The sequence below is a fragment of the Coturnix japonica genome, chromosome 11 (genome assembly GCF_001577835.2).
Source record: "Coturnix japonica isolate 7356 chromosome 11, Coturnix japonica 2.1, whole genome shotgun sequence".
NCBI classification, from domain to species: Eukaryota; Metazoa; Chordata; class Aves; order Galliformes; family Phasianidae; genus Coturnix; species Coturnix japonica.
In genome coordinates this window covers 1906402-1924501 of record NC_029526.1, presented here as the reverse complement: position 1 = coordinate 1924501, position 18100 = coordinate 1906402, and the positions used below count along the sequence as shown (strand labels likewise).

The following is an 18100-nucleotide window of genomic DNA, read 5'->3' as shown; positions in this document are numbered from 1 at the left end:
GGTGGACGCGGCGGCACGGGGACAAAAGGCAATCAACGAACCCAAGGTGCCGCGGCCACACCGGGAACAGGGGTGGGAACGGGATGGGAATGGGATGAGATCGGTGCTCGCTGTGCCTTAGGGGGTCCCAGCCCAGCACCTCGTGCTCCGTTCACATCACCCATCAGCTGTGGCCTCTTTGTTCAGCTGCCCCCGGGCCGGCACACGCTGCATCACGCGGCCACACCGCAGCCAGCGCGGCTCCTTTCCGGGCAGCCATCCCCTTGTACCCGCATCCCTCCCATCCCCACTCCTCTCGCCCTGCTCCCGTCTCCTGGTGCAGGATGCAGCCCCCCGTGCTGACCCCCGGCCCCGGGATCACAGCTCCTATAGGGAAAGGACACCTCGGGCCGTGCCTTTGCTGCCGTCCAGGGAACAAAAAGGCTTCTGTCCACATCAGGGCGTTATCAGGAGGTCGGTAGAGTTATTTTAGGGCTGATGTCTGCACTTGTTGATGTTATCGGATGATGTGGAAGTCAGCAGGGCTCGCTGCTGCCTTCAAAGACCGATGTGGAGCACTGGGGGAGGAAATCCTCACGTTGTCCCTGCGGGGGAAATTTGCCCTTGGGCTCCGGCCAGCAGCACTCCCTGAACCTGATAAGGATTTACTGCTTGAGCTGAGCAGTTCGAGCCTTGGGAACCCCTGTGGATGGAGAGCCCGTGGATTCCAACCCATGCCCAGAGGCACTGCATGAGGCTGAGCTCTGGGCAGGTTGGAGCGCCAAGCCCTGCAGAACCCCTGCATGCACCCTGGGCTGCAAACCTGCATCCTCATCCCAGCTGCTGCCCACCCCCCGTGATCCCCACCCAACCTGGGAGCCAAATGCTTGAGTAGCTGAGAAAATACACCTGATAGGGCTGTGGGAAAGATAAATAGAGCTGGCTCTCCTTGAGGAGGTGAGATGGGCTGGGCTTCGGTTCCCACTGCCATCCAGCACAGCATGGGGATGGCAGGGCACCCTCTGGGCTCCGGGCACCTTGGGGTGTGCCACACTGCACTGTGGCCCTGCAGCCCCAGGATGGTCACGCAGGGAGGTATGGTGAGGGTATGGTGAGGGCATGGTGAGGTCATTGTTTTCCAGGCACTGCTGGATACAGGAACAGGCATAGGAACGCACCGGTGTCGGTGCAGACACAGCCACCAGCAGGGTCATGATTCATGCCTGGGGTGCGGGGCCAGGAGGGTGATGCTCGCTATGGGGTTTGCTCTTGGCATCCCACCAAGCTTTGTCAAGCCCCAAGTGATGATGAAGTGCTGAGCCATGCCCAGCTCATCGCCGCACAGCAGCAGCAGGACGGCTTTTGTCCTCGATGTGAGCGGGACGGGTGGAAACAGCGGCGAATTTCCTTTGTGCACAGAACAAAGCAGGAGGGCGAGCGGCTTCCTTAGCTCTGTTCCCAGAAATAGGTCCCACAAAGCAGCCAGAAAGGGAAAAACACTCAGCAGAGTGTTATGGGAAGAGCTGGAGCTGTGCCACTGTGCCCTGCATGGGGACAGGGGGACCAAATGGTGCAGCCCCACTGCCTGGCTCCAAAGAGAGGAGTGCACAGAGGCAAAGTGGGGCTGCTTTGGGCTGATGCTGTGCCATCGCCATCTCCAGCCATGTTTTCTGCCCTACAGTTTGCCCTCGCTGTGTGTCTGCTGCAGACCAGGCTGCTGGGACCCCATTAAGGGTGATGGGGTGGGGCCGGTATTAGAGGTCTCTTCCAACCGTAATGATTCTGCAGCTCTATTTAGGGACAGGGTTAGGGGATGGATCAGCAGTTGGATCTGGTAATCCCGTAGGTTCTCTTCCAACCTTAGCGGCTGTGATTCTATCATAAAGCTCATTCAAACCGGACAGTTTTGCTCCGCGCTTGTTTTTGTACAGGAGGAAAACCCATCGACCACGCTCCAGCCCATTGCCCTGGTGCCCTCTGGCGGCTCCTCGCCGCCTTCATCACCGAGTGCCGCTTTAATTAACGCTGAACACCGAGGCCAATCCCGCAGCCCCGCTATCTGGAGACACTGCTGTCGGAGCTGCGCTTGCTGCGGTGCGTGATGAGGTACCAAAGGCAGAGGAACACACCTGGATGGGAGGTGGGGGGGGCACAGTTAATGCCATGGGCACCCTCAGTGATGGGAGGGAGAGAGAAACCCTCCCCAGAATCCCAGCCGGGTGCTGACCTTGCAGGGAGTTGAGGATGGTGAAGAGGTAGAGCTGGGGCACAAGGAGCACACCAAAGGCACAGAAGGCCGTGCCCCAGGTGGTGCCCAGCAGGCAGGTGAGCCCCAGCACCGTCATGCAGTCCCTCCTCGCCCTCTGCTGCTGCTGCTGCTGTCGCATCTTCCGCAGCACCACCACCACGGCCACCAGCACCAGCACGTTGAACAGCAGGATGAGGCCAGCGTAGCACAGGGTCATGTAGTGGGCGGATGGGCTGGTGAGCCAGCACCTGGTGGGGATGGGGAACAGCTGTGTCCTAACCCTGGTCAGCCTGGGGTGCACAGCATACATGGAATCCTTGGGGGTGCATGGCTAACCCAAAGTGCACAGGTGCATGGAGAGCCCAGGGTGCATGGGGTTTCTGAGGTCCCTGAGGTGCATGGGGTAACTGAAGGGCCTGGGGTTCCTGGGATTGCATGGGAAACACAGGGTGCATGGGATTTCTGGAATCCCTGGGGGTGCATGGCTAACCCAAAGTGCATGGGGTGCATGGAGAACCCAGGGTGCATGGGGTACTTGGGAACTCTGAGGTTTCTGGAATCACTGGGAGCACACAGGTAAGGCATAGTGCATGGGATGGATGGGTAACCCTGAGTGCACAGGATGCATGTGGCCTTTGGGGGTGCATGGGGAGCCCAAGATGCATGGGGGACTTAAGATGCATGGGGAAACTCAAGGTTCGTGGGGTACATGGGAGTGCATGGGGAGCCCAGAGTGCATGGGGTGCCCTATGGGGAGCCAGTGCATGGTTTGCTTGAGGAGCCAGCTGCCCCCACACTCACATGGTCACGTTCTTGTAACCCTCAGCAGTGCTGATGATGTGGTGCCCGTAGATTTCTCTCTTGAAGATGAGCACAGCCACCACAGCCAGCGTGGGCAGACCTGGGGGCCAGGGAGAGGCTGTGTAGGGCTGTGCAAGGGCAGTGGGGCAATGGGAGCCTCCAAAGGCACTCACCCCAGGTGCAGAGGCAGAGCTTGAGGAGGTAGTGCCGCACATAGATGTTGTAGACCTTGATGAGGAGGAGGTAGAGGTGGAAGCCTTCAGCCCCCATCCACCCCAGGGCACAGAGGAGGCTGCCATGCAGCAGGGCAGCTGCAGCCTGGCAGCCTCCCATGGTGCCCGCAGCCAGTGGCTCGCTCAGCAAGAAGCTGGTATTGAGCAGGAGCAGTGCAGCCAGCAGGTTCATGTGGATCCTGGTCGTGTCATCCCGTGGCTGGCATCTGCAGAGGGGGTAGAGGGCACAGGGTGCAGAGGGTGCCCAGCAGGCAGCACAACACGGTGTTGTGCATGGCACAGCATGGCACATCTCTACCTGAAAACACAGCAGAGCAGCAGAGTGCAGAAGGCAGCAGCGGCTGAGATGGAGCAGCCCACGGTGCTGATGTAGGTGAGGGACTGCAGCTCGGACTCACTCAGGTTCTGCGCCTGGATCTGTTCAGAGAGGTGCACATGGGGTGAGCCGTGGGGTTTCCTATGGGGTGGGAGGAGGAAGGGCAGGAGCCACGCACCAGCAGCACGGCAAAGTAGGTGAGGTGGTTGCAGAGGCAGCGCACGGTGCCCTCCTGGTGCTTTGTCTCACAGCCCTCCCTGCTCCAGCTGCCAGCACTGCCCGTGCCTGCGGGCTGCCAGAAGACACAGGTGGCATTGGAGCTGTCCTGGTGGGAAGGGGGATGGAGGGAGTGAGATGGGGACAGTCTGCTCCCTGGGAACCCCACATCCCATTGGTGCCACGATGGAGCTCAGCTCACCAGCTCCTTGTCATGCCTGAAGCGGATCTCCACGGGGCGCCGCAGCCAACCCACCGTCCTGTTGTGCAGGAAGGCCCCCAGGATGTGGTTGTGCAGCACGGAGCTGTTGTGCTCATCCTGTGTGAGGCAGAGCAAGATGCCTTATGGGACCTCACCGCAGCCCCATAGTGTATCTACATGGGGCTGCTCCAGGGGATCTCAGATCTCAGGCACCCTCATTGCTGGCACTCACCAGGAACATGCTGGCACTGTGGATGTAGATACAGACAAGCTTCTGCTCCTCCTGTGCCCCCATGCCCTCCATCAGCTCCACTGGGAAACTGATGCTGCTCCTGAGCCGTGCTGATGTTTGCTCTGTGCTCTATGGGGGCAGAGGAGGGGTCACACTTTGCTGGGCATCCCCTGAGCATCCCCAGCCCTGCAAAGGGGAACTGGGCTGGGGAGAAAGGAGCTCAGGGCAGAGAAGTGTGGCCTCAGCAGTGCAGGAAGTGCAGTGGAGCTGCCTTGGGACCCTCTGTGCTATGAGGGGAAGTGGCCCCGACACATCCTGCACCAGGAGGTCGAGGCTGGTGCAGAAGCACTCCAAGGGAAGGGCAGAGCGGTACCCACCATGCTAAGGTTGAGCCCTCGGAAGCTGCCGGCCATGATGCTGAACACAAAGGCCTCCAGCATGTTGCTTTTGAACGTGTGCCCCTCCTTGCCAGGCTTGCTGCGGGCCAGCATCTGCTCCAGCTCTGTTAACCTGATGGAGGAATGGGGCTGGTGGGATATGGGGCAGTGGGGGGGGGTGGGCAGTGGGGATGGGGCTGTACTCACCTGGCCAAGTTGTGCTGGGAGCTGCTCAGTTTCAGCTCCTCTGACAGGTTATTAATGAAGCTCTGGATGTCCTCAGTATCTGCAAGGGGGGTTCTGGGAGATGAGCCCCAGCCGCAGCACCTGCCCCCCTTCCATCCCCACCCCCCCCATCCCGTCCCCATCTCACCCCCACCAGCAGCACAGGGACACAGGGATGGATCCCCACCTTGGCTGGGCAGGACGGGCTCAGCGAAGCAGAGGACGAGGGCAGTGAGCAGCAGGGCGGGCATCTCCGTGATCCTGCAAACGGCACCCAGCCCCACAGAGCCCCGGTCACAGCCCTGGGGCCACACTTGGTGCACCATGGATGGGGCTACAGCCACCGCAGCTGCCTGCCATGCAAATCCTGCGGCATCCGGGTGCTGGCACCAACCCGGCCCCGAACTCCCCAGGAGGAAGCTGTCCCAGCGCAGGGGTGGGAGGCACCCAGCACATTTGCATCCTTTGCAGTGCCGCCCCGACCCCAAAAGCAGCAGCTCACCCACCGCATGCTGAGCAGCAGGGCTGGGCAGTGGGGGCTGCTCCCAGGTTGCCCCCAGCACTCAGCATCACTGCACGGCCCCTAATGAGAGGTAACCCCTGAGCCCCCCCCGCCCCACAGAACCCCATGGCCATCCAGGGAGCTCCTACCTGCCGGGCCAGCAGGAGCCAGGCAGTGCTGCGGTGTGTCGGGAGCTGCCGCGATGCCGCAGGGGTGGCTCTGAGCGCACTGTGGGTCTGTGCAGCAAAAGGGGAAGTTTCCATATGCAGATGAGTGGATAAAAGCAATGGCACTTCTGAATTCACGCTGCTTGGCCCCTTTCACGCTGCCCTCCATGGGATGAGTTGGTTGGGGCTCAGCCTCTCCGGCCTCCCCCTGACCCACCTGGGTCTGGGCTCAGCGGGGGGCTTCCAGGCATCACCCAATGCTCCATATGGGCATCTGCAGAAGAGAACCACTGGAAGCTTCCACTCCCAGCAGCTGTTTCCTTAAACAGCCCCAGTTCTTCACTGAACTTCTGCTCCCCACTTCTGAACTTCTGCTGCCCACTTCAAACCCAGACGCCACAAAACCACACCGACCACCCCAGCAGCAGCAGCAGCAGCAGCAGCAGCAGCAGCAGCATTCCCAGGCTCCTTTCGGTGCCAGCAGAACCGCTCCTCGGTCCTGCCTGCAAAATCGTTCTGCTCCGAGGGAAGGAGAGGGGCAGAGCCCCTTCCCTGGCGCCGTGCGCTTCTTTCCAATGGAAAAACTCCGGGCTTGGAGGGAAGGGGCCGGGACGTGCGCAGGCAGAGCGGAGCTGCTGGGACTTGAAGCTTCGCCCCACGCCGGGTGGCAGCATCTCCCGTGGGAAACGGGTGAGCGGGGATGCTCAGAGCTGCGGGGGAAACAAGCGGGAGGGGCAACGCGCGTGGGACCCCCGGGGGCAGCACACGGCGCTTCGGGCAGCGCCCGCCCCGGGCCGGGGGGCGGGGAGCGACGGGAGGAGGAGGAGGCGGCGGGAGGAGGAGCGCGTTCCAACGGCAGCGGCCCGGCCCGCACCGAACCGCACCGGATCCGGTGAGAGGAAGGAGCGGGAGGAGCCGGGCGGGGCGGCACCGGGCGGGGCGGGCAACTTGCGGGAACTGCGGCGGGACGGGGCGGGACCGGACGGGGCGCAACGGGCCGAACCGGGACGGGCCGAGCCGGGCAGCGCCGCACCGGGCGGGACCGCGATGTACCGCACCGGGCAGAACCGAACCGAACCGGGTCTCTGTGCAGGGTGAACGGGGGGTGAAACTGAACCGAACCGGGGGCTGTTGGCAGTGTAAAGGGTCCGACCCGAACCGGAACAGGCCAAAAGGGCCGTGAGGGGCAGAACCGAACCGAACCGAACCGCAACCCGCGGGGGGAGCGGAGGAATGCGGGTCCCGCGGGCGCGTCACGGCGCAGTGGAGGCGGCTCCGGCCAATGGGGCCGCGCGGGGGGCGGGCGGCAGCGGAGGGTCCCGCGTGGGCCGCGCGTGTCCCGCCCGCGGGTGGATCGACGAGCGCGGGACGTGGCACCGCCATGGCGACCGGTGCGCGCACGCGTCCTCCCGCCCGCAGCGCCCCGTCCCGCAGCGGGGCCGCGTGGGGACCCACCGCCACGCGTGGGCAGCGCGATGTGGGGCCGCGGGCTGCGGGCGGGCGGCTCCGGCCCTGTACTTATTTATCCCATGTACTTACCCCTTGTACTTATCCCTTGTACTTATCCCATTAGGGAGCGCTGCCGCCTCCCATTGAGGTTTCCCGGCGCGGTTTCCCGTTTTGGCAGAGCCCGGCGCTGGGTCGGTCAGATGCGGCGGCTGCTGCTCCGTGTGTTGGGGTGGGGAGGGTGGGAATGGGGGAGCTGGGGGCGGCAGGAGCTGGATGCTCCCACCATGAGTCACACAACGGTGGTGCTGGGGGGACCTTACAGCCTGTTGAGCTCCGAGCCCTGCTGTAGCTGTGTGGCTGTAGCTGTGTGGCTGTAGCTGTGTGGCTGTAGCTGTGTGGCTGTAGCTGTGTGGCTGTAGCTGTCTGACTCCCAGCCTATCTGCATCCCGGGGCACCTCCAGGGATGGGGCACCCACAGCTCTGGGCAGCAGTGCCAGCTCCTCACCGCCCTCTGAGGAAAGGATTGCTTCCTCACATCTAACCCACAGCTCCCCTCTTTCACTTTAAAGCCACCTCCCTCGTCCTGTCGCTATCATCTCATGCACCAAGTCGCTCCCTGCTGCATGCGAGCTCCCTTTGAGCACTGCGGTGCCACATGCAGCCCTTCCGAGCTCCTCTTCTCCCCATAGGACCTCCAGACCCTTCACAGCTTCACTCCATGGGCCGTACCCCCTCTAACACCTCCTCTCTCCCGCAGGTCCCCACGTCTTGGTGCACACCCCAATGCTGACACCAAGAGCGATGCTGCAGCCCTAGGAAGGCCACCATGAGCCAGAGCGGTGCCCCGCGCCTGGCCGGCTCCCCACAGCTGCATGGCGGCTCGTTGCTGGCCCTGCTGGGCCCCGAGCGGGGTGGTGGGAGCGAGCTGGGCCCCACTCCGTCCCCTCCATCCCCCCCCAGCGGGACCCCATCACCCGGCCCCCCCCCGGCCCTGCTGGAGGCCGACTGGGAGGGACGTGAGGAGCTGCGGCTGCGGGAGCTGGAGGAGGCGCGGGCACGGGCGGCACAGATGGAGAAGACGATGCGCTGGTGGTCGGACTGCACGGCCAACTGGAGGGAGAAGTGGAGCAAAGTGAGGGCAGAGCGAAACCGGGCACGAGAGGAGGTGCGGCAGCTGCGGCATCGCCTGGAGGCTCTGACCAAGGAGCTGGCCGGGCTGCGGAGAGAGCGCCAGGAGGGGCTGCAGGAAAGGCAGCAGCTGGGCCGGCAGCTGGCACGGCTCTGTGGCCATGATGGAGGCACCGAGGGTGATGGAGATGGAGAGGCTGCCCCTGAGAGTGAGCCTGTGCGGGACGTGGGGGCTGAGGCACCTCCGAAAGCCAAGGTGAGGGGGTGGGAGCGGGGCTGGGGGTGTCTGTGTGCTTGTTGGGTGATGGGGATAAGCATGCTCAGGAGGGGCTGGATGGGAAGACAAGGAGGGAGTGTTGCCCTCTATGGGATGGAGCAGCTGCAGCACATGGAGCTGTGCTTGGGAATTTCTGGACTTAAAGACGTTGTGAAGGTTGGGAGAGACCTCTCAGATCCCCAACCCACCCCACTGTGCCCACTGACTGCATCCCTCAGTGCCTTGTCCCCACAGCCCTGGGGACACTATGGGGCTGGAGCAGGGGATGCTGCTGGTTGTCACCCACCCTCCCTGTGGGCAGCTGTGCTTCACACCTGTGACCCCTTCTTCCCCATGCTGCAACTTCAGGAGCTGGAGCTGATGGAGAACATCCTGAAGGGCAAACAGGAGGGTGCAGACAGCTGGGAGCAGCGCAGCACTGCGGGCACACGGAGCTCCTTCTCACGCCAGGAAAGGAGCCGACTGCTCTGGGAGGATGTCAGTGTTGTTGAGGAGGATGCCTCCAAAATCACTGCCCTGAAGCTGAGGCTGGATGAGTCTCAGAAAGTGCTGCTCAAAGAGAGGGAGTGAGTGCTTTGGACTGCAGGCTGGTTGGGTATCGCCCGGCATGGCTGGTGGCTGTCCCACCCCAGGAGGGGGCACCACGAGGCTCTGCCAGCTCTCACCAGGGCTGCCTCTCCACAGGGACAAGCTGGCGCTCAGCAAGAACATTGAGAAGCTGGAGGGCGAGCTGAGCCAGTGGAAGATCAAGTACGAGGAGCTCAACAAGAACAAGCAGGAGGTGATGAAGCAGGTGAGCAAAGCGTCCAGGAACCTCCAGGGGGTGGCATGTCCCAGGTTAGTGTCGTTGATCAGCCACAACTGGTCCTTACCTGGAAGTATGGAGACTCCAGGCACTGGTAGAGGTGATGTGGTGATAGAGCTGTGTCCCTCCAGCCTGAAGGAGACTGTGGGGACAGCTCGAGTGGTGGTGGGTGGGTGCTCACTGCCTGCCTTTATCCCCCTGCAGCTGAACATCCTCAAGGAGATCCACCAGGATGAGCTGGGACGCATCTCAGAGGACCTGGAGGATGAGCTGGGTGCTCGCTCCAGCATGGACAAGAAACTGGCAGAGCTGCGCATGGAGGTGAGGCCGGGCAGTGGGGGGCATCCCCATAGGAAAAGGGAGGGTGCGGAGTAGCAGGGGGAGCCTGCTGTTACCCTGCATCCCCTGCCCAGATGGAGCGGCTGCAGGCAGAGAATGCAGCCGAGTGGGGCCGGAGGGAGCGACTGGAGACAGAGAAGCTCAACCTGGAGCGGGAGAACAAGAAGCTGCGGGCACAGATCGAGGACCTGGAGGAGGTGTTGGCTCGTAAACGGCGTCAGACAGCCAGTGCCCTGGACACCGACCTCAAAACCATCCAGGCTGAGCTCTTTGAGAAGAACAAGGTGAGGGGAGATCCCATCCCTGGCCAGCTCAACCCAGTTGAGCAGCCACCTGGGTCCCTGCGTGCCCCATGTTGCTGTAGCTCTATCCTCCAGGATCTCCCCCATCCCAAACTCTGCCCTCACCTTGTGTTCAAGAAACGTGGAAAGGGACAAGGTTTAATGAGGATGGGTTGGGGCTGGGCATGGGGATCTTAGAGGTCTCTTCCAACCTTAATGATTCTGCAGTTCTGTTTAGGGCCAGAGGTGATGAGTTGATGGTTGGACTTGATGATCTCTTCCAACCTCAGTGATTCTGTGGTTTAATGGGCATGGTGGTGATGGCTCAATGGTTGGACTAGATCTGAGAAGTCTCTTCCAACCTTCATGATTCTGTGATACTGTGTAGGGGGTGGCAGTCCATGGAGGTGGCGGCTCCTCTGTTATGGGGGCAGTGGGAGAGGTCCATGGGAGCAGAATGGGCTGTAGGGAAGCCGTGCTCAGCCCCGTGTCCCTGCAGGAGCTGGCAGACCTGAAGCACGTCCATGCCAAGCTGAAGAAGCAGTACCAGGAGAAGATGGCCGAGCTGGCCCATGCCAACCGCCGCGTGGAGCAGCACGAGGGGGAGGTGAAGAAGCTGCGCCTGAGGGTGGAGGAGCTGAAGAAGGAGCTGGCCCAGGCCGAGGACGAGGTGAGTCCCTGCAGGTGGGTGCTTAGGGAGCAGCGTGGCTCTGCTCAGTGCCAACCACTGTGTTTCCATCACCTGCTGCAGCTGGACGAGGCCCACAACCAGACACGGAAGCTGCAGCGGTCGCTGGATGAGCAGACAGAGCAGAGTGAGAGCTTCCAGGTGCAGCTGGAGCATCTGCAGTCCCGGTCAGTGAGCAGTGGGGACCCACAGCTGGGCTCATGGGCTCCCTGCGCTTGTCCCTTCCTAATGTCTCCCCAGTCCACAGAGCCTGAGTGCCCCCAGCACATCCATGGAGCCACTCAGCACCTCTGGGGCTCCTCTGTCCCTGTCCCCAGGTGGCCCTGCCTGAGCCTGCAGGGAGGCAGGGATGCTCGTGGGTCTCAGTTTTATTGCTCCTCAAAACTTTTCTCTGGCCTCAATTTGCTTTTCCAGCCATAAAGAGATGAAATGGCCATGAGAGAGATCGATTCTGCTCCGGAGCGTCTCCGGGAGGCGCTCGGGGAGTTTGTTTTTATAATCTTCCTTTGTTTTATTGGGACATCTTCATTAAATCATAGAGGAATAATGGAGGCTTCGTCTTCCCCCCTCCCTGCCCCTGCAGCCTCCCCGCACGCTCACCCTAAATAATTCATGCTTGCCAGTAAAACACACTGAACAAGCAGGGAGGGCTGGGAGAGCTGCATCCCCACCATCATCCCGGGCCCTCCTTTCAAATTTTCCCCATCAATCTTTGCTGATGAATTTTAATGTGGGAGCAAGCAAAGAGCTAAAAGCACTGGCGCCGTTCCCCAACCCTGCCGTGCTCAGGAAGGGTTTTTTAGGGCGTTCCATGGGGGAGAATGCAGGATGGGGTCCCATGAGCCGGGGTGGGGGGGATTGGGGCCGCCCTCTTCCAGCAGCTCCTTCTTGCAGGCTGAGGAGGCAGCAGAGCACCCCGCTCTTTGGCAAGATGCGCAGCACCCGCTTCGGCCCCGAAGACCCCGGAGACGGCACCAGCGACCCCGATGAGGATGAGGACTTGCAGATCCAGGTGCCCTAAAATCCGTGGACGTGGGGACATCCCGTGGTGGTTCCCTGCCAACAAGTGCCTGTCATTGGGTTCATCCCGAACTGCTTTGCACCGTGACCTCGCTGTGGATGGGGAAACTGAGGCATGGGGCAGCAGGGAGGAACTGACCAGGGGATGTCCCAAGTTTGCTCCCTGCACCTCTTGAACTGATACCCCTCGGCCACCTGAATGGCTCTGAGCATCAACCTGGAGGAGGAAGCCTGCAGAAGAGAGTGGGGCTGAGCCAAGCAGGCTGAACAGGGCCCTGCAGCCTGCCAGCCTGTCCTGCCCACTATTTTATATATATATATATATATAATTTGTACGGACGGATTTGTATATGACTTTTTATATGATAAACACCAAATGCAGCGGGGTTCAGGCTCTGTTGGTGTCTTGGGCCAGCAAAGCAGCCACAAAGGGGCTCAGTGAGGTGTCCATGGGGTTGGGGGGCTTTGGGGGGCCCTGGGGATGCTCCAGGCTGTGAGTGCCCTGCAGCCCAGCTCGGAGCCGCAGAGGAGCTCAGACAGAATCTCATTAAACATTAACACAGCGATGAGCTCATGGCTTTGCCCTGCTCTTAATGGATGGGCTGAAGGCACCGGCGCTCGCTTCCTTTTTTAATGACCTTCGCTTGCAGCGAGCATCGATCCTTTCAGGGCAGGGGGGGGCACACGGCCTGTGTCCATGGGGTGACATGAGACCCCGCAGCCCACCGGGAGGGGACGGTCCGAACCCCGCGCCCGGTGATGTCCTGGCGGTGGGCCTGGTTTGGGGTTGGGGGCGTGGTTTGGGGTTGGGGGCGTGATTTAGGGTTGGGGGCGTGTCCTCGCGGTTGCCGTGCTCGCAGCGCCCAGCGCCGGGGCCGCCGCCTGCAGCGGTGGGGTCGGGTAAGGATGGGTGACACGTGTCGGGGGGCTGCGGGGGTCGCTGTGACCGGGGTCGGGGGGTCTGGGAGCGCAGCGTGGAGCCCCATAGCCGAGCATGCCTTGCCTGTTTCCTTGGTGACTGCTTACTGCTTTCCTCGGAGGTTTTTCCATCCCTGATGGGGGTGGTGGCCAGCTCCCCCCCCCCCCCCCCCCCCCCCCCCCCCCCCCCCCCCCCCCCCCCCCCCCCCCCCCCCCCCNCCCCCCCCCCCCCCCCCCCCCCCGCGTTCACCACGTGCGCCCCTTCCCCGGGTCCCCTCCATCCTCCCTTATCTCTGTCCCCTGCCCCCACTCAGCGCTCAGTGAGAGCTCAGAGCAATGGGGACCCTACAGGTGACCGCGGTGTGGGGGGTCAAGGCACTGCCATCCCCTTACCATCAATAGGACGGAGGCAGAGCTGAGCCCATCCTGTCCCATCACATCCCCTCCCATCTTATCATCTTATCCCATGCTACAGCCGATGGTGGTAGCACCGGGGATGTGGCTGGTCCCATTGGTGAAGGTGTCCCTGCTCCGTAGGCCGTGGCTATGGGGGAGCTGGGTGCACCCTGGCACCTTTTCTGCCTTTGCCGACAGTGTTTGTCTTCTGAGTAATGCTGTTGGTTTTTCATCTCCCTTTGAATTGCGCTCATTATTTACTGCCGAGGCTTCGGGTTGCAGTGCAAGAGGTTCTAACACGGAGCAGAGCTCAGGGTGCTGCAGGGACATGGGGATGTGGCTGAAAATGGGGGCTTGGGGATGGGGCTCGGGGCTATGGCTGGGGCTCAGGTATAAGGCTTAGGGCTGGGACTCAGATATGGGGCTCAGTTATGGGATACAGGGCTGGGGCAGGGGGTCAGGAGTGGGATCGTGGGTCCCCTTTGGCATATGTGGGTACAACAGCCCGAAGGTATCGGGGCTGCTGCTCTGCCTGTGTGAAGGAGGAGGAGGAGGAGAGATGAAGGCTGGCACAGCACTGCCACCAAAGGTGGAGCTGAGCCAACATCGGTGCTTGTGAATGGGGCCGTGCGGCGGTGAATGGGGCTGTGTGGCAGTGAATGGCGCTGCTTTGGCCCCGTGCCCCCCTCGGAGGGGTTGGGGTGTTAACTCTGAGCCCTACTGATGGCACTGTGGTTGCTCACAGCCGCTCCGCTGCCCGGGAGGAAGGAGAGGAAGTGCAGGGGTTAACGCCGGACTGTTCCACTGCGATGGTTCAGGCAGCAGCGGAGGGAAGGGAGGAGGAGGAGGAGGAGAGACGGAGGAAGATGTCACTGTCTCCCGTCTATCTGTCGTTTCTCTTTCCCGAGAAGGGAACCCGTGGCAGTGGGGAGAGGATGGGGGACGCCGCTGAGACAAAGCCGGGGCGGAGGCGGCGGTGAAACGGGAGCGCAGGTGAAGGAGGGAGGAAGAGGAAGGAGGAGAAGGAGGGGGGGGGGCCGGGCTCCGCCATGGCTACGAATTTTAACGACATCATCAAGCAAGGCTACGTGAGGATGAAGAGCAGAAAGCTGGGGGTGAGTGAGTGGGGGCTGCAGGGGGTGGGGGGAGGGAGGGGGATGCTCCTTGGGCTCCAAATGCCGTGAGAGGCGACGTGGCCAGGGATCCATCCACGTTGCCTCTCACGGCATTCCGCGTCTCTGGCATTTTGGGTGAAAAAAAGCATTACTTTGGGTCTGCGTGCAGATGGGGGGGGAGGGGGCACTTGTTGCTTGCTGAGCCATCCCGCTGAGTGCCGTGCCTCGGTTTCCCTTTGCTCCCAGCAGCGCTATGGGGAGGGGGGGGGGATGCCGCACAGCAGCTGCAAAATGGGGGGTACAGCCCCTACGGAGGGGGGAGTGGGGCCAGCCCCCCACCCACCTCCACTGCTCGGAGCATGCTGGGTAATTTCACGCTAATTAGGGAGAACAAAGAACGAATGTGGGGGGGGGGGGGACACAGTGGTCTCATCACCCCCGCAGGGTTAGGGGATGGGGATGGGGATGGGGTGGGGGCAGACAGTGGGACGGGGATGTGCGGGGTCTGTGAAGGCCCCAGGGGGCTGCATGCAGGGACACGGGGGCTGCCCAGAGCCCAGTGTCCTCTCCTGTCCCCAGGATGGTGGCAGGGGAGCGGTGGACCCCGTGGGCATCCATCACTTGGGGATGGGGAAACCAAGGGATAGCAAGCACCACCCATACCTGGGGTTCCTCTGCTCCCAGGTGTGGAAATCCCATAGGGTTGGTGGGGAGGGCGGGGGGTTGGTTGGTGGAAATCCCATAGGGTTGGTGAGGACAGAGCTATTCTGCAGGGGAGGGGGACGCATGGCCCATCTCTACCCACAGATCTACCGGCGGTGCTGGCTCGTCTTCCGCAAATCCTCCAGCAAAGGGCCCCAGCGCCTGGAGAAGTACCCAGATGAGAAGGCAGCGTGCCTGCGGGCCTGCCCCAAGGTGAGCAGCCACGGCCAGGGTGTGCCACGCATCCCATCCTACCCCCAACACCACCCCAGTGACACCGCGCCACCCCTCCAGGTGACCGAGATCAGCAACGTCAAGTGCATCACGCGGCTGCCCAAGGAGACCAAGAGGCAGGCGGTGGCCATCGTCTTCACTGACGACTCCACACGTACCTTCACCTGTGATTCGGGTACGGGGTGACGCTGCGGGCTGGGCCATGCTGGGCTATGGGACCCTGCTTTGCCACGCTGTGTGCCTTGCAGAGCTGGAGGCCGAGGAGTGGTACAAGGCGCTGTCGGTGGAGTGCTTGGGTGCCCGTCTCAATGATATCAGCCTGGGGGAGCCCGACCTGCTGGCGGCCGGCGTGCAGTGCGAGCAGACGGGTGAGCCACCGCAGCCATGCTGAGATTTGGGGCTTTTCTGCATGTTTTTTTCTTTCCTGGTGAATTATTCTTATTTTTTTTATTCCTTTTTTTTCCCAGACCGGTTCAACGTGTTCCTCCTCCCCTGCCCCAACCTGGACGTGTACGGCGAGTGCAAGCTGCAGATCACCCACGAAAACATCTACCTCTGGGACACGCACAACCCGCGCCTCAAGCTGCTCTCCTGGCCCCTCTGCTCCCTGCGCCGCTACGGCCGCGACGCCACGCGCTTCACCTTCGAGGCGGGACGGTGAGACGGGGCCGGGCACACCCAGCGTCCCCCCCAGGCCTGACGCCGGGCTGAGGGCCGCCATAGGGTGCCCCATAGCTGTAGGGCCGCTCCGGGCCCTTCCCGGGGCCACCCACGCGCCCAGCCCTGCAGGAGCCACGGGGGGAGCTGCTTAGGCTCCACCAGGCCTGGCTATATTAGGAACTTTCCTGCTAATTACCAGCTCCAGAGGGGAAGAAACATGATCTTTCCTTTCATCCCGGCCCTATGGCTTCCGCTGACTCACCATGCCCGACGCGAGGGGAGGGGGCGGCAGGGCCGGCTGTGGGATGATGCTGGCTGGGAAGGGCACCCGTGGGTGCTGGGGGGGGCTGTGCTATGGCCTGGCCCACCCCGTGCCATTATAACACCCCTCTGCTCCCACCCCATAGGATGTGTGATGCAGGAGAGGGCCTCTACACCTTCCAGACGCAGGAAGGGGAGCAGATCTACCAGCGTGTGCACAGCGCAACGCTGGCCATCGCCGAGCAGCACAAGCGGGTCCTGCTGGAGATGGAGAAGAACGTCAGGGTGAGGCACAGCCTGTGGGATGGGGGGTCACCCGGGGCGGCTCGTGCCCTGCAGGGTGGGCTCACGTGTGTACCATGCTCCCCCCAGCTGCTGAACAAGGGCAGTGAGCCCTTCTCCTACCCCTGCACGCCCACCACCATGCTGCCCCGCAGCGCGTACTGGCACCACATCACCGGCTCGCAGAACATGGCCGAGTCCTCCAGCTATGCCGGTGAGTGTCCCCAGGGCCCCGTGGGGGTCCCGCAGCCCCTCAGCCATCCCCACACTGTGCTCTGTCCCCAGGTGAGCCCTATGCAGGCGCTCAGGCCGGCTCGGACAATGACCTCCTGGACAGGTTCATCCTGCTGAAGCCAAAGCCCCCCGGCGGTGACCAACCCGACATCAGGGAGCACACCTCGTCCCCATGATGGCGGGTGCTCCACGGCCCCTTCCTTCCTTTCCGGGGGTGTCCAGGCCCTGGGAAGCCGCAGAGCCCTTTGCAGCAGGGAGATGGTATCAGGGCATCCTCCAGGCCCTGAAGCTCCAGGAGGTGACGGCCTCGCTGCGCTCAGTGACTTTGAGTATATATTGCGTATCCATATTATACAGTCAGATATTCCCTTCTCACGTGGACGCAAAGTTATCGCCCCCGAGGAGACCTCAGGAAGAGGAGATGCTCAAAGAGGCCTTTTGGCTCTTGGGCTGGGAGATGGAAACGAGGTGGGGGCAAAGAGGTTCGGCCAGTTTCCTGCAGGTAGGAAGGAAGGACGGCACTGCTTGGCCATTGCAAAGAGCTCGGGACGCTGCAGGATTGGGATGTCTCAGAAGGAACTGGTTGTCCTTCCACACCAAGGCCTCGGGCTGGGATGGGGGCTGAGCTTTGTACCCCCACCCCACACACGTGCCACCACTGTGCCCATTTCCAGGGGCAACCCAGGCACTGATTGTGGCCAGTAGCAGCCGAGCGGTGGGAGCAGGTGAAAGACCTCGCACAGGGGAGCTGGGCTTAATGGACTTGAACTGAAAAAGCAATTGATTTTCTAGTTCTCCTATTTATTGAACTCCTTTAGAAGGGCTATCTTTTTATTGCAGTACAACTCTCGGTGTTTCTTTCTCCTTTCGGTCTGGTTTGGTTGCTCAGTGGTTTGATTTCCTCTCTGAAAGCTCCAGGTGGGTGCTTTGGGAGCAGGGAGCGTTGTGATGATGTGGGAACCTGTGGTCTGTGGCCTGTAAATACTGTGTGTTGGGTCTGTGTAGCTTGTGGATGGGGCTGGGGAGCTGCGGGTGCATATGGGTCCCTGGGCACTGGTCAGGGGTGTAACCTGCTCTTTTCCTGGCTGCACGCCTCAGCTGGAAAAGATTTCACATTTATGACCAAAAAATATTAGGGTTTTTTTTTCCTTCCTTCTTTCTTTTTTCTTTTCTTTCTTATTTTTTTTTTTTTTAAGGAATTGCTCAATGAATAAACAACCCTTATCCACCCTTCCTGTTTGTCTGTTCCATCCAAACATGCTCGGGAAGTACATGTTGGAGTATCACATGCCAGAGAGCCAAAAAATGCTGAGCAGGGGAGATTTCCTCATGCTACAGGCAGCGTTTGGCTCCAAGCTTTGTTCTGCCTCCAGCGCCTGCAAGGACATTCCAAAGGAAGCCCTGCAAGAGCTGGGGAGGGAAGAGGGCTGTAGCAAGTCCTGCTCACACTCTCTCAGCAAAGCAAGGAGCCTGTCCCACATCCTGGGTGCTGAGGAAGGGGAGAAGGGGTGACTGTGCAGCTCTTGGAGCCCTCTGGCCACTGCTTTGGTTAAGCACAGAGCCAGCTCAGCCCCTGCATGCTGCAAAGAGCTGCCAGCTGGGGGTTACCAGTGACAGACACTGCCCAGCCCCATGGCACACAGCACATGGGCAGAGTCTGCTCCAAAGGAGTCCTTAAACACAGCTAAGTCTCCCTGGCCCACCCTCCCTCCTGTGATGTGGCTCTTAGCAGCCCAGCCTTGAACATCTGCTTTAAACATAGTCCTGTCCCTGGCAGTTCCAGCACTACCTGCTGCAGGGGTTCTGGCACCCT

General features: G+C 61.5%; 3 protein-coding genes across 4 annotated transcripts; 2 read left to right on the top strand and 1 right to left on the bottom strand.

Annotated features, from left to right (window-relative positions):
- Nucleotides 1-1878: 1878 nt before the first annotated feature.
- On the bottom strand, nt 1879-5386 carry ADGRG5 (adhesion G protein-coupled receptor G5). Its single transcript, XM_015873710.2, is given in 12 exon segments — nt 1879-2108; nt 2207-2475; nt 3029-3128; nt 3202-3467; nt 3560-3678; nt 3756-3902; nt 3996-4112; nt 4228-4356; nt 4605-4737; nt 4812-4890; nt 5017-5197; nt 5199-5386. Coding segments are annotated over 12 exon segments (1707 nt in total). The 5' UTR covers nt 5292-5386; the 3' UTR covers nt 1879-2034.
- An 893-nt stretch (nt 5387-6279) lies between these two features.
- Nucleotides 6280-11871, top strand: CCDC102A (coiled-coil domain containing 102A). The gene is made up of 9 exons (XM_015873709.2): nt 6280-6390; nt 7705-8331; nt 8701-8918; nt 9037-9145; nt 9362-9478; nt 9571-9780; nt 10277-10447; nt 10529-10632; nt 11360-11871. Exons 2-9 carry the CDS (start codon nt 7774-7776, stop codon nt 11484-11486), a joined length of 1614 nt encoding a protein of 537 aa, XP_015729195.1. The 5' UTR covers nt 6280-6390; nt 7705-7773; the 3' UTR covers nt 11487-11871.
- A 441-nt stretch (nt 11872-12312) lies between these two features.
- DOK4 (docking protein 4) lies at nt 12313-17520 on the top strand. 2 transcript variants are annotated; one of them, XM_032447084.1, is made up of 9 exons: nt 12313-12385; nt 13711-13914; nt 14722-14829; nt 14911-15025; nt 15099-15218; nt 15318-15507; nt 15918-16056; nt 16144-16267; nt 16339-17520. In XM_032447084.1, the coding sequence occupies exons 2-9, from the start codon at nt 13849-13851 to the stop codon at nt 16461-16463; spliced, it is 987 nt and encodes a 328-aa protein (XP_032302975.1). In that variant the 5' UTR covers nt 12313-12385; nt 13711-13848; the 3' UTR covers nt 16464-17520. The 2 variants fall into 2 exon arrangements, with proteins under 2 accessions (XP_032302975.1, XP_015729242.1); XM_015873756.2 differs by lacking the exon at nt 12313-12385 and having other exon boundaries at nt 13262-13914.
- The last annotated feature ends 580 nt before the right edge of the window (nt 17521-18100 follow it).

Excerpts from the sequence above, each read along its gene's own strand:
- DOK4 (XM_032447084.1), top strand. The coding sequence starts at position 13,849 with ATGGCTACGAATTTTAACGACATCATCAAGCAAGGCTACGTGAGGATG. Across the intron at positions 14,830-14,910 it reads GCCTGCGGGCCTGCCCCAAG|GTGACCGAGATCAGCAACGT; the intron begins GTGAGCAGCCAC and ends CCACCCCTCCAG. Across the intron at positions 15,219-15,317 it reads CGTGCAGTGCGAGCAGACGG|ACCGGTTCAACGTGTTCCTC; the intron begins GTGAGCCACCGC and ends TTTTTTTCCCAG.
- CCDC102A (XM_015873709.2), top strand. The coding sequence starts at position 7,774 with ATGAGCCAGAGCGGTGCCCCGCGCCTGGCCGGCTCCCCACAGCTGCAT. Across the intron at positions 9,479-9,570 it reads TGGCAGAGCTGCGCATGGAG|ATGGAGCGGCTGCAGGCAGA; the intron begins GTGAGGCCGGGC and ends TCCCCTGCCCAG. Across the intron at positions 10,448-10,528 it reads TGGCCCAGGCCGAGGACGAG|CTGGACGAGGCCCACAACCA; the intron begins GTGAGTCCCTGC and ends CACCTGCTGCAG.